Source organism: Epinephelus lanceolatus, chromosome 20, assembly GCF_041903045.1.
Source record: "Epinephelus lanceolatus isolate andai-2023 chromosome 20, ASM4190304v1, whole genome shotgun sequence".
NCBI lineage: Eukaryota > Metazoa > Chordata > Actinopteri > Perciformes > Serranidae > Epinephelus > Epinephelus lanceolatus.
Genome location: NC_135753.1, coordinates 36885703 through 36901056, shown reverse-complemented (window position 1 = coordinate 36901056; position 15354 = coordinate 36885703). Strand labels below are relative to the sequence as shown.

Genomic DNA, 15354 nt, shown 5'->3' with positions numbered 1-15354 from the left:
CTCTGTCTCAGATCTGCTGCTTTTCTCTGCAACGTTCTAAAATTGTGTCATCGTCGGGACTCTTTGGTCTGAACTGGGCTTTCAGAAAAATAAGTGCAGTTTCAACAATATGTCTCAGTTTTTCCACATTCAGCCAGTCAACCACTCACTGTCATTACATGCGCATTTCCCCAAATATTTCCACTCCTGTGTAGAAACACTTCAGCACACCACACTAAAGAGGAAGCTGTTGAGGAAGCAGGTGACGTTATCCCCTACCTTACAAACCGCTGACAAATAAAAAGTTGTGGTAGCACCTTAGCACAGGGATTTTACTAATGTCGTCCATGTTTAAAACAAAGTGTTGCATTAACAGCATTAAATATAGACAGAAATTCAAACTGGCATTGATGCTTCAGTATTAAAGGCAGTTGTCAGTTTGTGTGATCCTGTCTTTGTGAGTGTGTATCTCCATTTGAAAGGACTTAGGAGCACACACACTGTCCTCTCTCTGTGTGCACACATTTACAGACTCTGCAGCTGCACACATCTTAAAGTACAGGTCTCTTATAAAGAGTGGCTGGCCCAGATTCAGGCTGTGAAGCTGCATAAACACTCACACACAAAGACACACAGCACTGGCAAAATCTGTTCTTTATGCTTGCCATAAATTAGCACCTCTCTGTGGAGACTGGCACCTCCGACATGCTGCCAAGGAAAAATTTGGACTCGGTTTTTCTAGCTATTTACACCATATTGCACGATATGCGATTGTGTGTGTGTGTGTGTGTGTGTCTGTGTCTGTGTGTCTGTGTTGTGTGTGTGTGTGTTGGCAGAACTGTGTGGGCTGTTTTAATGACTTTGCTGACTCAGAATATGTGTGTGTGTGTGTGTGTGTGTGTGTGTGTGTGTGTGTGTGTGTGTGGTGCCTGTTGAAATCGGAGGAGGATTTTCATTCCACTATCATTTTGCGTTTCCTCATCAGCACGTTGGCAGACTAGTGATCCGAAAGAGTTACAGTTGTTGTGCTGAAGGTCCAGGTTCCTCTGAATATGCTGAGTTATTGAGCAGAAGATAAAGGTTATGTTTACCTCCCACCAAACTAGTAAACATCAGCTGTTCAAAGGTGAGGAGGCTTGAGAAAGATGCACCGCTCAGTTAAGTGAGAGATGAAGCGCTCAGACTGAGAATGTCAAACAGTGGTAGAAGAGCGGAGCATCTTTCCTTTAATTCAAGGGGTTGAGTCAATGGTCCTGAGTATGGTGCCATGTTAGGGCCACTTTTAATAGAGAAAAAGAAGGAGATTTTGAATATGGAGTTGTAATAAAGTCAGTTTATTTTGGGGGGGGGGGGGGGGTGTACTCACACTTATGATATTTAATCGTAGGGTTGAGTAACAAACTTGGTACTTTTAAGAGTACTGACCAAATATTCGAGCACTGATTCACGTTAAATTATTTTGGGTACCTTGAGTGCATCTGGGTGAGAACACCAGGTCAGACAGGAGGTGGAAGCGCCCCAAGCCAGGAAGCCGGCCGTGGAGCTCCTGGCAACAGAGAGCGGAAGAGACGAGCAGACACAGACAGAGCTAGAGAGCTAGAGAGAGAGAGAGAGAGACAGAGAGAGAGAGAGACAGAGAGAGAGAGAGACAGAGAGAGAGACAGAGAGAGAGACAGAGAGAGAGAGACAGAGAGAGAGAGAGGTTACCCGTGATGAAGCTCAGCTCTGTGTGTGATCAGAAAAGAGCAGAGGAGCAGAACTGCCTGTCATTCATTCATTCAACCTTTATTTTAATCTGCAGCTATTACTGTGCTCAGAGAGACAGCGAGACTGCGTCAGCCTGCAGATTGTTGGACAATGATAATACAGATAAAAGGAACTGTTAGCTACCAGTGCTGAATTCCAGGCTCTGGTAGCAGTTAAAAATAAACGGTACCCAACACTATTAAACAGTGACGTAACACTAAATTCACTTTTTTGAGTTGTATTATACCATCACTTTATTACACTGTCACTTGTGGAGAATATTGCGTGTTAAAAAATACGCCCCTATTATTTTCTATGTACAACCCCACACCGGTGGCAGCTCCTGGACGCACCGCCCCGCAGCACTCCATGCCATGGTCCTATTTCCAGCACCCAGAATTAAATGCATTTTTCCCTCACTCGCTCTCTGCTTGTACAGACCAGCTCCTGTGGCAGCTCGACTCCTCTCCTCACCATTGATGCATAAAGAGAACTCGGCATCTGTTGCCGTGTCACGTGTGTGACGAAGACTGGATGAGGAGAGATTCGTTGTTGAGGTTGAGAAATATCTCGAGCTAAACGTCCCACAATTCTGTCGTTAAAAAGACAGTGCCCAAAAGATATTGCCTGGCGAGTCATAGCTCTGGAGATCAGCTCTTCGGGTGAGCTCTTCATGTGATTTTAAGCTAACGCAGCGGTGGAAGAGCTACAAATCTTTCAGTAAAAGAAGTAATAACTTTGGGTGGTCAACTGTAAACGGGCTGCAGCGCAAAGCGTCCTGTGTGTGCTAGAGGCAGCACGTGCTGCTGTGGCACCCGCTTTAGAGTAAGCCGTTTATTAGTGATGGCCAGATGAAGCCTCATGAAGCATCGTCTTTATTTTCTGAGCCCACTAGATGGCGCTCATGGTTTAAAGAGAGAGGCTCAAAGAATGGCAATTCAGTGTGCTTTCAACCTTTTGTTGAACAAAAAGCGCCATCTAGTGGGCTCAGAAAATAAAGAAAATGCTTCATGAGGCTTCATTTGGCCATCACTACCGTTTATATCTACATAGGGAGAGGGTCCTCGTCTATAGAGATCGCCATGTTGCACTGCCATGTTTCTACAGTAGCCAAGAATGAACAAAACAAACACTGGCTTTAGATATGGACATTCACATTTTTAAGTCAGCCAACATAGTGAGCAGCGGGTCCGTTTGTTCGGGGAGGTAGAGATCCCGGAATAAAAGAATTCTGACTGGCACATGGGAGAAGGTTCAGCGGGTTGCTGACTTACCTCACTTTTATCTTTTGTTTATCATTACGTGACTGAAAAACAGGAAATTAAAATGAAAGTACATAATAAGTTAGTCAGCAGAATAGGGCTGCAACTACCGATTATTTTCATTGTCGACTAATCTGTTGATTATTTCTTCGATTAGTCGACTAATCATTTTAACGAAAAATGTGTTAAAATGTTGAAAAATGTCGGTCTGTCTCTCCCAAACCCCAAAATTTTGTCATCTAATGTCTTGTTTTGTACTCACGCCAAAGGGTTTTAGTTCACCGTCATGGGAGAGTGTGTAAAGCTGCCAATATTTGAACTTAAGAAGCTGCATTAAGGGTATTTGGGGTACTTTTATAGTATTTTACTATGAAAACCTATTATCCGACTACTAAAATAGTCACCAATTATTTTAATAGTCGATTAGTCATCAATTAGTCGACTACTCATTGTAGCCCTACAGCAGAAATGTGTAGTGTAACGTCACGCAAAGGTGTAAAGATTTTTACTTTCTATTTGAATGCCCCAGCTTTCCTCTGTAAATGAAACAATGCCACCCTGTCGACCACTAAAGACTCATGTGAAGAGTCTCTCAGACACTCCCAGGCCACTCGCAGCTCTGTCAGATGGTTGCTCCAGTGTTCCACTTCCTGTCGTCTGAACTGACACGCTGGACATGGTGTTCCCTCATAATATATCCCAGGGAACATCACAGACTTACACAGATTTGCAGGGGTCAAGAGGACACCACTACTAGATGTTCTCTGTAAAAAGAAAAATAACTGTTGCAAACAGCACCATCAAATGGGACCAGAGAAGTGTAAATAAGTGAAGATTTAAAAGTTAAGATTTAGTGTTGAGTCACCTTTGAAGCTGCAGTTGAAACAAGCCCATCTGAGTGTGTTTACATGGCCGTGAATAATCCGTTCATGATCAGGTTTTGGAGTATTTGAGATCCTGTTAGCCCTTATCCCATTTATAATAAACCCAAATATGCTACCTGGAGTACTGTGAAATTCTCTGTGCTATGTTCGCACTATACCCTGAGTTTGATTGTAACTGTGTTAAGCCTCATAAATAGGTTTTTGATGTCCGTGTAAACACACTCCCTGATGCAGTATTTTCAGGTTTATGAACTGAGTCTTCTGCCTCCTCTTAAATTTAATGTCAGGGTTCTTTTAACTGCGGCATTTTCCACAGACTTTCCTCTGTATTTCTTTCCACACACTTTTCCCCCAAAACAAACGATATGTTCCCTATCACCAACTTGCTGTCAGCTTTTTAAATGTTTTTATTATGCCTCTGAGCCGGCGATAGGTGGTCAAAGGTCAAGATCACTGTGAGCTTGCATTTGTCTCATTTTGTCAACCTGATATCTCAAAAGCTCCCTGTGGAAATTTTCCAAATTTGACACAAACGTTTTCTTACACTCTGGTTAAAGGTCAAAGTCATGGGTGTAAACTGTGACTGCACCCTGATGGGTTCGTAGAGGCAAACAACCGCAAGTTGGTAATTCTAGTTTCTGTCTGTCTCCAGGTCTGCCACTGCTGGTCCAAAGGACGATCGCCAGGACCATCATCCTCCAGGAGAGCATCGGGAAGGGCCGTTTCGGGGAGGTGTGGCGGGGTAAATGGCGCGGCGAGGAGGTGGCAGTGAAAATCTTCTCCTCACGGGAGGAGCGCTCCTGGTTCCGCGAGGCTGAGATCTACCAGACGGTGATGCTGAGACACGAGAACATTCTGGGCTTCATCGCTGCCGATAACAAAGGTGAGAAACCTCCAGGAGAGCTGTGAGAGGCTGGATTCAGAGCTGCAGAACAGAACATACAAGAATAGCTTGACAAAAAGAAATGAATGAAACCAGATGATGAGGCTAATTCAAGTGCAGTCAAAGACTCAAGATTGATTCAAGCATATCAACCAAACCCTGTAAATGAGATGTTCTCGGGGCTGAGCTGTGTGGGCTGCTTTAATGACATGTGAACCTTGAGCTGTCAGAGCAGCAAAGCAGCTCTGCTGAAGGTGAAGTTAGTGCAGACGAGCCTTTACTGTGAATAGACTGGCTGATAGACAGTGTGGGGGAGGAACAGTTCACAGTGAAGGCCAAACTCACATTATCACATTGGCGAACAACTCTAATAACACACACACGCAGGAGTTTAAATGGGTTAGTGTGTTCGCACAGTTTGACTGATGGGCGGTTTCTCAGGCTCTTATCTATACATGGTATGTAGGACGTGATGAAGCTATGGTGGCGCTGTCTGAGGAAAACGTGTCTACAGAAACAACTTCATGACTCAGTCAAGTTTGGACGTACAGAAATAGCCGCGATCACGGTGACTCACTCTTTCCAGGGTGATGTCCATCTCAGATTAACGGTTAATCTGCTTAGAAATCAGAAAAAATGCCCTCCAAAGATCTGACAGTCATCATGTTTAGATGTTTTTTCTACTATCAACAATAATCCAGTGATTGCTGTCTGTATCCATGGTTACAGTGCAAACAGAAACTGCAGCAGCCAATGCAGCATTTTATAGGAAACAGATTCATGACGACATTTACTCAGAGTTTCCCATACACAAATTTATTTGTGGCGGCCCACCACAATTTTTTACCGTTTAAAATCTGAGTGCCAGTAAAATAGATTAATTAAAAGAACTACAGAGTGCTCCAGAGATGAGTTACCATTTTAGCGCTCTCGGTTCCCTCGTCTTGAAGTCAATGGGTTTTTGGTTTGAGGCCTGAAATAAGGTCTGTGGTTCACGCAAGCTGAAGAGACTTTCATGGTTTGTTCTACAACATAAAATATGACAGTTGATCACTCTACTTGTGATTTCTGGGGCTTTTATGTGTCTTATAAAAAGTTGCTAACATGTCGCTAAATGAGACTACAGAACACCATCACGCTGAGCACGGCTTTACAGGCTCATTGTGGTGGTGACATTAAGTCATGAGACCAAAGTGGAGTTCGTTTATAACTCAACGTTAGCTTTTTACTTCTGGTGACTTCATTCAGGCTTCAAAAATCCTAAGTATTCCTTTGTGAAGAAGTTTCATAAACTTTTGTCGGCTTATTTTCTGCAATGATTAAAAATCCAATGGAAAAATCCCAAAGGCTCTTTGACGAGGGAACTAGTGCGATGCTAATTTATACAATGTAAAATGCCATAGGCTTGTGCTAATAAAGTTAGCATGTTGTATTTGTGGGGAAAATGTGTCCAGATAAAGACAAGTGTTTGTCTGTGAATGCTGCGAGTTATAGTGAAGCTGATTTGTGTACTTGTGTTTGAAACTGTCTCTATTAAGCCATGTTTAGTGAGTGTTTAATGTGTGTTTAATGTGTGTTATGAATCAACTCAACTTTCCAGCACTTCACAGAAACCCTGTCACTGACTAGTGATGGCCAAATGAAGCCTCATGAAGCATTTTCTTTATTTTCTGAGCCCACTAGATGGCGCTTCTTGTTCAACAAAAGGTTAAAAGCACTCTGAATTACCATTCTTTGAGCCTCTCTCTTTAAACCATGAGCGCCATCTAGTGGGCTCAGAAAATAAAGAAAATGCTTCATGAGGCTTCATTTGGCCCTCACTACTGCTGACTAGTGTTTTGGAGGTGTAACTGCAGAGTGACACAGAGGCACCACGGCACAAGTATAAATGCCACTTAATAGTAGTTAGAAGATGTAACTCCAGTTCTATGAGCACCAGAGCTGCGAGGAGAGGAAGAGGGAGTGAGACTGCACCTGGATGCAGTGAGCGGTGTGATCCATGACCTGATGATCATAGTTTATAAAAATGGAGTGCAGTGTCAACACAGACACATGCAGACCAACTTCGGGTGGGTCATATGAGTCAGACTTCAGTCTGCAGTGTAGTTTATACGCTGTACTGACAAAGCAGAGGATTATACAGCAACTTTGGGCTTCGTGATCAACTGAAGTTTTTGGTTCGTATCAAATCTAACCTAACTGTGACCCACCCAGCAGCTGACGCCACGTGGGAAACACTGTATGCTCAATGTCTTTGTTACCTACGTTTATTTTTCTTCTGTAATCCCTGGTAGGAAAATCTTAACATCTGTTTATTTCTCAACAAAATGAGAAGAAAAACAGTATTCACTAAATTTGTCTTTGTTTTAGTTTGTTTCTTTATGACACTTCTAAAGTTGCGAATGTCTGGTATGGTCGTTATATCTCTGACACACAGAACACTCTCCTCCTCCGCCTGTGTCTCTCCAGAGACAAATATTTGTGTTAAACTGTGGGTATGTAGGCAGAATCATCCCAATTAGATCAAACTTGCACTGTGGCATCAGATTAAATCAGCCAGGCTCTAGTGACATTCCCTCTGGAAGATCAAAACCACCTTCATCTTTAACCCTTCATGTCCTCGCTCCTCTTCCTGTCTGTGTGTAGATAATGGGACGTGGACTCAGCTGTGGCTGGTGTCTGATTACCATGAGCACGGCTCGCTGTTCGACTACCTGAACCGCTACACAGTCACTGTGGAGGGCATGATCAAACTGTCCCTGTCCACAGCCAGCGGCCTCGCCCACCTTCACATGGAGATCGTGGGAACACAAGGTGAGACACACACACACACACACACTTCTGTTTATCACAGACAAGTAATACACTCTCCTAAATTAATGTCTGATTCATCTTATTCGACAAGCAGAGTCATATCTTCATAACACTGAATTGGAGAATAGGAGGCCTGTTATAAAAATGTCCTCATGAAGAGGAAGACTAACAGCCTCACCTTGGTTAGACAAACCAAACACCTTAAATGGACATGTCCACTTGAGCTGGACACACGTCAGCTGGAGTAAAATGCTGTATGAATGTCCAGAAAGGAGAGAGTCTGGAGCAAGATAACAGAGACTGGACTTCCTCTAATTGTTATCATCTGTCTCAGCTGTTGCACACAAATGCTTGTTGTCACAGGAAATTACTAGGAGCAGTCCCTTTATTGCTTGTGGCCAAAAGATACAACCTGAAAAATGTCTCCAGCAGTCAAAGACCCCATTTACAACCAGCCACTTCATGTGTCCTGGGTGGATCAGTCATCTGATGGAGGAAGAAAAAGCCAAATGAAGATTCATCCAAGAAACTGTAGAGGCGATGTAGACGTACCCATCTCTGCAGACACACAGGTCATCTTTAATCCTCTCATTTAGATTATTATTAAATAATTTCCGCGAGATGGTCCATCGCAGACAAAATAAATTTTCACCAATGATTGGAAGTTGTGTGAAAAGGGTGCCCAAGAATTTTTTTGAAATATATATTTGTGGCATATCCTCCTTAAAATTTAGGTCTTATTTATACCAAATTCTCTGTGGGTTGTTACTGGACCAACCTTGTCAAAAGGTGCACAAGGCCCCGATCACACAGAAAGTGTAATAGCAGCTGGAGGCGGCTTTTTGTTATTGTTTTGGATGACAGTGAAGCTTTTTGCTCACTGTTTTTGCCTCGCTACGTGCCTGGCATTTTTACTGGAACATTTGGAACTGGAGTTGAAAAAACCTCAACTCAGAGTGGAAAAGTGCCCGTCATCATCCCCGCTTTTTTTCCTGTTGTCCAACCAGATGATTTGAGAGGCGGGCAACTGGAGAAACTGGTGGTAGTGGTTGCTGGATACCCAGAGCTATACGACTTTACAAACCACAGTTAGCACCATCTCAATAGAAAACAGCAGGCGTGGAAGCAGATAAGTGCAGTATGTGAAACGTCCATGATGGAGGAGAAGCTCCTGGACCAACTGGTGGTACTCCCCATGATCCAGCCTCTTTTTTAGGGTCTCATGTACCCACACAGATCTCTGCTTGCAACCTCCAAAAAGCTTTCTATGTGATCGGGGATTAAGACTTGTTGATATCTCATCATGTTTTAAAGATATTTAGCTAGTGAACTTAAAAAGGGGCGTGGCTAAGCACATTATTAAGCCTAACCTGCCAGTCAACACGAAATGGCAGGAAATGTCCAATTAAGTATCTGTAACATACCCTGAAAGTTTTATTCAAATTGTCCAAAGAGGGCGTTACAAATACAGAAAGTGGGCGTGGCATAACACAGATCAGACTGTAAATCAGAAATTGTTTGTCCAATCATCACAAAACTCAAAGATATGTTTTATAACAAGGTTGAACCACATGTGTAACATTAATTTGTTTTAATCACTCAATAGGTAGTGATGGTCAAATGAAGCCTCATGAAGCATTTCCTTTATTTTCTGAGCCCACTAGATGGCGCTCCTGTTTTAAAGAGAGAGGCTCAAAGAATGGCAATTCAGTGTGCTTTCAGCCTTTTGTTGAACAAAAAGCGCCATCTAGTGGGCTCAGAAAAAAAGAAAATTCCTCATGAGGCTTCATTTGGCCATCACTATCAATAGGGGGCACCACCAGTTCCAAGTGCATTGGCCTGATGTAAAATTTGGCCATGAATCAATGACAGTTTGTCTGAATATAACACTACTCGATGGATAACCGTGGACTGTATAAAAAAGACGAATGACATGACAGGTCCCTAAAAGTGAAGCCAAAACATCTCAGTCGCCCCCTGGTGGCTGGCTGCAGTACAGGTCATAAACCCTGCCTCCTCCATGTTAGCAGATGGGACATGGGCCAAACTAGAAACTCCAAGTGCACGTAAAAAAAATGCGTGTTTCTCCAAAAATGGTTTCTCTAATTTTAGGTAGTTCTTATCAAACTGATGTTTGTTAAAGGGTTCATTTTTCTGCTCAGTTTGGTTTTATTTAGTTTTTTTGATGCTACGAAAATCTGTGTCGATGTCATGATTGACAGCTGTGTGTGCTAATTGGTGTGTTCGCGATAAACGGAGCTGCTCGTGATTAGTTGGGTGGAGATTGCTACTGTGCCGACTCTGACACCAGCACAAGATGGCAGCGGCCATATCGAGGATATTTTGGCCTCATTTTTGTACAGCGAGATGCTTCGTCCATCTTTATGATACAGTCTACGGTTGAAGCAGGTCCCCAAAATGTTTCTGCAGTTGACCAGTGGGGGGTGACGTTAGAGAAGGGTGTGGCCTGACACAGATTTGGTCGTAAACGAATGAGCATCTGTCCAATGGTCATAAAACCTGTAACTTATCTTTCATGTAGATGTCGGAAACTGTCAAAGGTCTTGATCTTTGGCAGTTTGACCTCTAACTCTCTGTGTTGTCTTGAACTCTGTGATCACAGCTCTATTTCCAACTGAGTTTCAGTGAGTGTGGGCCCTCTGTTGAAAGTACGACTCTCTGTCTCCCTCCAGGGAAACCTGCTATCGCACACAGAGACCTGAAGTCAAAGAACATTCTGGTGAAGAAGAACGGGACCTGCTGCATCGCCGACCTGGGTCTTGCTGTCCGCCACGACTCGGCCACCGACACCATCGACATCGCTCCAAACCACAGAGTGGGAACCAAAAGGTAACTGCATGCTGTAGGGACCCCTCTTTAACACGCTTTTAGAAGCAGTCAACTAAGAACATCCTCTTCTTCGTCTTCCTCCTGTATCCACTGTGGTTCTGTCGGGAGTAACTGGAACTCTCTGTTGGCTTTCTTTCATTATGACACGAGTATTCTTTTGGGATAAACTCACCTCTGTTTCACTGTAAATGAGTGTTGTGGTGCTTCAGCACATCTCTGTGCTATAAAACCCGTCACAGCAGTGAATTGGAGGTGTAAATAAGGGAGTCAGGCCGTTAGAGTGTCAGCCTCTCTGTCTCGACCGTTTAGACTCACAGAGCTGACTGTGGTTCAGCTCTGAGGTTTATCACAACTTAAATCATCTTGTCACTTTTGAGTAGCCCGTCATCGCAAAGGGTGGAAACAGTGTCAGCTGGTGCTCCGACTAGCAGAGATAGCATTGTGTTAGAGTGACAGTACCTGAGGACGTCACAGACCTTGAAACGAATCCTCTGCTAACTTCCCAAACACTCTTCCAAGGCCGCAACGTAGCCTCGAGGCTTTGGTCTCTTCTTCATTTGCAACTCAAGGACTGTAAAAACCAAACCGGGTGAACTCAGGATGATTTGTGGTTTCTGTTAGGATGTTGTGACGGTGCCAGTATCTGATGCAGCGCTTCGAGAGAGAAAAGTTGTTCAATACTGAAACCTGTCAGCCAGTGTGTGGCTCACTGCTCACTGTGTTTAACAACAATGGAGCTCTATGGCACAGAGGAAGGAGATACTGTATATCAGGCCTGTTCATGTGTACTGGTGGCGACCAAAGCTGACTGTTGTGTTGCCTCACGTCACCTGTGTCCCGGCCAAAAGTGGCCCTTGAACACACCACAAGTACTTCAGCCAACAGCGACCCAGCATGAACGATCTGCGCCTGCGTGAGAGGAAATAACTCCGTACCAGGCAAACAGGAAACCCAACAGGACTGATTCAAGACGGTAGTTAGCCAGTTAGCACATTAACAACACATTCAGATAGGCCGCAAAACAGCTGGTAAGGGTCAAGCGCCCACAGTGCGGGACACAGTGCAAAAACTGGGGTGACAGATGCTCACTGACGGCCTGACATTGACTGACAGCCGACTGTGGATTTGGTGTGTCAGGGCCGTAAGAAGAATGTAGAATTTCACCCAAATTATCCTTTAATAAAAAGTTGCCGATCCAACAAAATCATAAAGAAGAGTTGAGCGACTGACGTTGAAAACTCTCAGTGGAAGCTGTGACTGTGTTACAGCAGCTTCCTGTCCTTCTACCCAGTTAGTAATTGTCCAGACTGCAGGTGGCTGCTCACCATCACTGTCCCTTTGTGTGTGTCTCTGTCCACATGTCTCTTGTTCTATTATGTAGACGTGTCTAGCTTCAGGGTTGGAAAGTGAGCAATGCATTGAGGCCATAGTCAGCACTCTGTCCCTTCCTCCTTCCCACAGTGATATCAGCATAGCTTCAGCCCGCTCTGTTTGTTTTTTTGTCTTGTTTACGACTTTCTCCTGCCTCCTGCCTCTGAGTCTGGGAGCTGGTTTGATGTTGCAGGCCTTTTCCAATGCCACTAAATGATTAAGTAGGCCTCGGGTCAGTGGAGACCAAAGCTCTGGCCTTGGCTGAGATCCATGTCATATATTGATGTTCTGCTCTCACCAGTGTGTTTTAAACTCCTAATCATAATACCTCACGTCCAGCAAAGACTCAGTGTCTTTGTAAGATCTGTGAAATGTGAAAGCATGTTGCTTTCATTAATTAAATCTGTATCGTTTCATTTAGGCATCTTTTTTTAGCACCACTATATTTCAGCCTGTCCTCCTTTCTGACGTTTGGCCTTTTCTAAATATAAAGCTGTTTGACTTGGAACAGAAACACGCTGATATTTTGTGCTGTCAGGAGTAAGAGCTCTAAAATCCTCTGCACTTTGTTAGAAACAGTTTCTGCATTTCCTGTCGAGGGCTGTGTCTTCTTTTGGAACCATAGACAAGTGTAGTAGATTACATATTATGCATCTTAGAATCACTCACGTTTCTCCTCTGATGAGACACATCACTGACATTTATCAGTCCCTTCAACGTTTCACAGGCTTTCTTGAGGGGGATTTGTGCGGCTTAAGATGCCGAATTTCACAGCAGCTTTCCAAAAACAAAAAAAATTGTGAAGCATGTTTTTATGCAAGGAAATAATGGGAGCGAGTGAAAATTGACAAATAGTTGTAATTTTTTTTGATGATTCATTAAAAAAAATCAAAGGCAACTTGTTCCAGTGAAAATAAAACTGCAGTTTTGAGTTTGTGATTTTAACGACACTGACGTAGCACCATAGAATGAACATAGCTACCATGATGTCACCCATTGGTTTGTGGACTCCTGTTTTGAAGCCTTGAGTTCGACATTTTGGTTGTCACCCATCTTGCCAGAAGTGAGCATATTAGGACGAGAGGCTGGCGCTGTGGAGGAGCGAGGGGTGGATCTGGCTGAGAAGATGAGGACACTATGAGCAGACAGCCTGTCACTCAAAGCCTGCCCTTAATTGTGCCTAACTTTAAGCCTTAATGAAATGTAAACAGGTGAGTTATATAAAAATCCGCCCCCTGTGCGTTTGTCATGAAGGAGGAAATTAGCTATAGAGACCAAAACCTTTTTTTCTTTATTTCCACTGTAAAGTTGGGTATTTTAATGGACGTCTGTGAGGACTGACCAAGCTGCAACCTCCCAGGCTGAAAAATGACGCCAATGTGGAAGTGCCAAAAACTTTACAGCAGAAATAAACAGCCTGGTTGAAAAAAATAGTTTTGGTCTCTATTGCTAATTTTAACATTTCAAACATTTATAAAACTCACTTGATCACATTTTATTGAGGTCCATATTTACGCACATTTAATGGCGGGGCCGCTTGAATGACAGGCGGTCATTAGTGATGGCCAAATGAAGCCTCATGAAACATTGTCTTTATTTTCTGAGCCCACTAGATGGAGCTCATGGCTTAAAGAGAGAGGCTCAAAGAATGGCAGTTCAGTGTGCTTTCAACCAGGGGCGGAAATCCCAGGGGGGACGGGGGGACATGACTCCCGCTTCAGTAAAGCTGTACCCCCCTAGAATAATTTGAGACACAGTTAATAATTTTTGAACAATGCAGTAGTATTTATTGAAAGCACAATGTAAGCGGTGCTCATTATAATCGCGCAATAATGTGCTATTTAAATCTTAAAAGATTTAGTCCCCCCCTCCCATTCCTAGTAGTGGTATATCCCACACTCTTTCCAACGGGCGGAGCTGCTTGGCAGCAGTAGCAGCGTGTGACTGGAACCGCTGCCCACATCGCACATCGCAGGGTAAGATGTACTAGGGCTGCTCAATTAATCGAATTTTAATCGTGATTACGATTTTGGCTCCAGACAATCTCAAAATTCATATAATCAAGGAAAAACAATTATTTGGTGTTTCCGTTCTGAGACGCGCATGCGCAACTCAACCGCTACGCCCCCACCCCCGCGTGTGTGGAGAGTGGAGATCCAGGCCGGCGATTTAAGCACGTGTAAAGATGACAGAGGGTGAGGCTGAGCAGCGTCGCTTGGTTGATAAAAAAGGTAGAACCACTGCATTTATTGAAGTATCTGTCTCTTATTGTATTTTATTTATTTCTTGTTTTCAAAAGATTGAGTGCAGTAGCCTACAACAGTTTAGGGTCCGACATTAACGGTTGCCCGAATGCCCGAGGCAAGTAAAAATATCCGGCGGGCCAGCAGTCCCTGCACAGACATGCCCGATCAGGCAAGCAGCTCGGATTTTTTATGTTTTATTATTTCTAATTGCAGGGCAGAAATTATACCACGGCCAAACGGCCAGTGCCGTGGAGTCCCCGGTGTGTGGCCGTAATGCCCCTCCTACCCATACGGCCAGTGTAGCATGCCCTGTTTTTTATGACAAACAGCATAGCAAGGCTACGGCTAAGTTAACGTAACGTTACTGACACTCCGAGACACATGCACACACACATAACGTTACCGGACAGCCTCTCAGTCCTTAGCCGCTATTGTTAGCTCATGTTAGCACAGTTACCACACAGAAACTTTTACAAAGGGTCATAATGTGCTTCTAGTGACTGTCAAATCGCCAGCGAAAGATGTTTACACTGCGTACACGGAGATGGGACAAAGATCCTCTGAGAAGGAAGATGGTTCACTCTGCTCTGCCGCCAGGAACAAACTGGGAGGCAAAGATCATCTCTAAGGAAGAGGGCTCACTTTGCTGCAGAATTCACCAAAACGTTTTTTTTTGTTTTTTCTTTTAATAAATTGAACACACATTAAAGAATGTACAAGATCCTGTAGAGAATTAATACATATAATACAATACAATAAACATTGTCTAATTAAAGGAAGGAAGAGGATTTTTTAAAGGCAAATAAAATATTGGGGATTTATGTAAAAATATACATACAGACATATGAATAATTATATAATTAAAGATATGAAGGCTATGTTAGGTGAATACACCTGTCAGTGACCCTGACCACTGACAGGTGAATACACCTGTCAGTGACCCTGACCACTGGCATTGTCAAAAGAACTGGAGTTGGTCCCCGGATGCTGCACTGCAGCTGCCCACTGCTCCCAGTGTATACAGTAGGATGGGTCAAATACAGAGGTCAAATTTCGTTTCAATGTATGTTATGTGCTGAGAAAGGACAATAAAGAATCTTATTCTAATAATAATTTCTTAATAACTAGGAGATAACAAAAGAATAAAGAGATTTCAAAGACTTAAAAAATAAGGGACATGAATCAAAACAACAAGAAACGAGATATATCCCCAGTCATGCACACCCAGTTTTAGTAAACTCAGTGCTGTTTTGCAACACACATATTGTTTTGTCTTCATTCAATGTAATTAGCACATATTGTTATTGCGCCATTTGTTT

General features: G+C 43.4%; 1 protein-coding gene across 1 annotated transcript in view; it reads left to right on the top strand.

The window, feature by feature from the left end:
• tgfbr1b (transforming growth factor, beta receptor 1 b) overlaps positions 1–15354 on the top strand; it is a 90491-nt gene that overhangs the window by 55893 nt on the left and 19244 nt on the right. The window contains exons 4-6 of the mRNA XM_033639338.2: positions 4524–4754; positions 7401–7568; positions 10262–10418. Of these exons, the coding sequence (XP_033495229.1) occupies positions 4524–4754; positions 7401–7568; positions 10262–10418 (556 nt within the window). The remainder of the gene's footprint in view (positions 1–4523; positions 4755–7400; positions 7569–10261; positions 10419–15354) is intronic.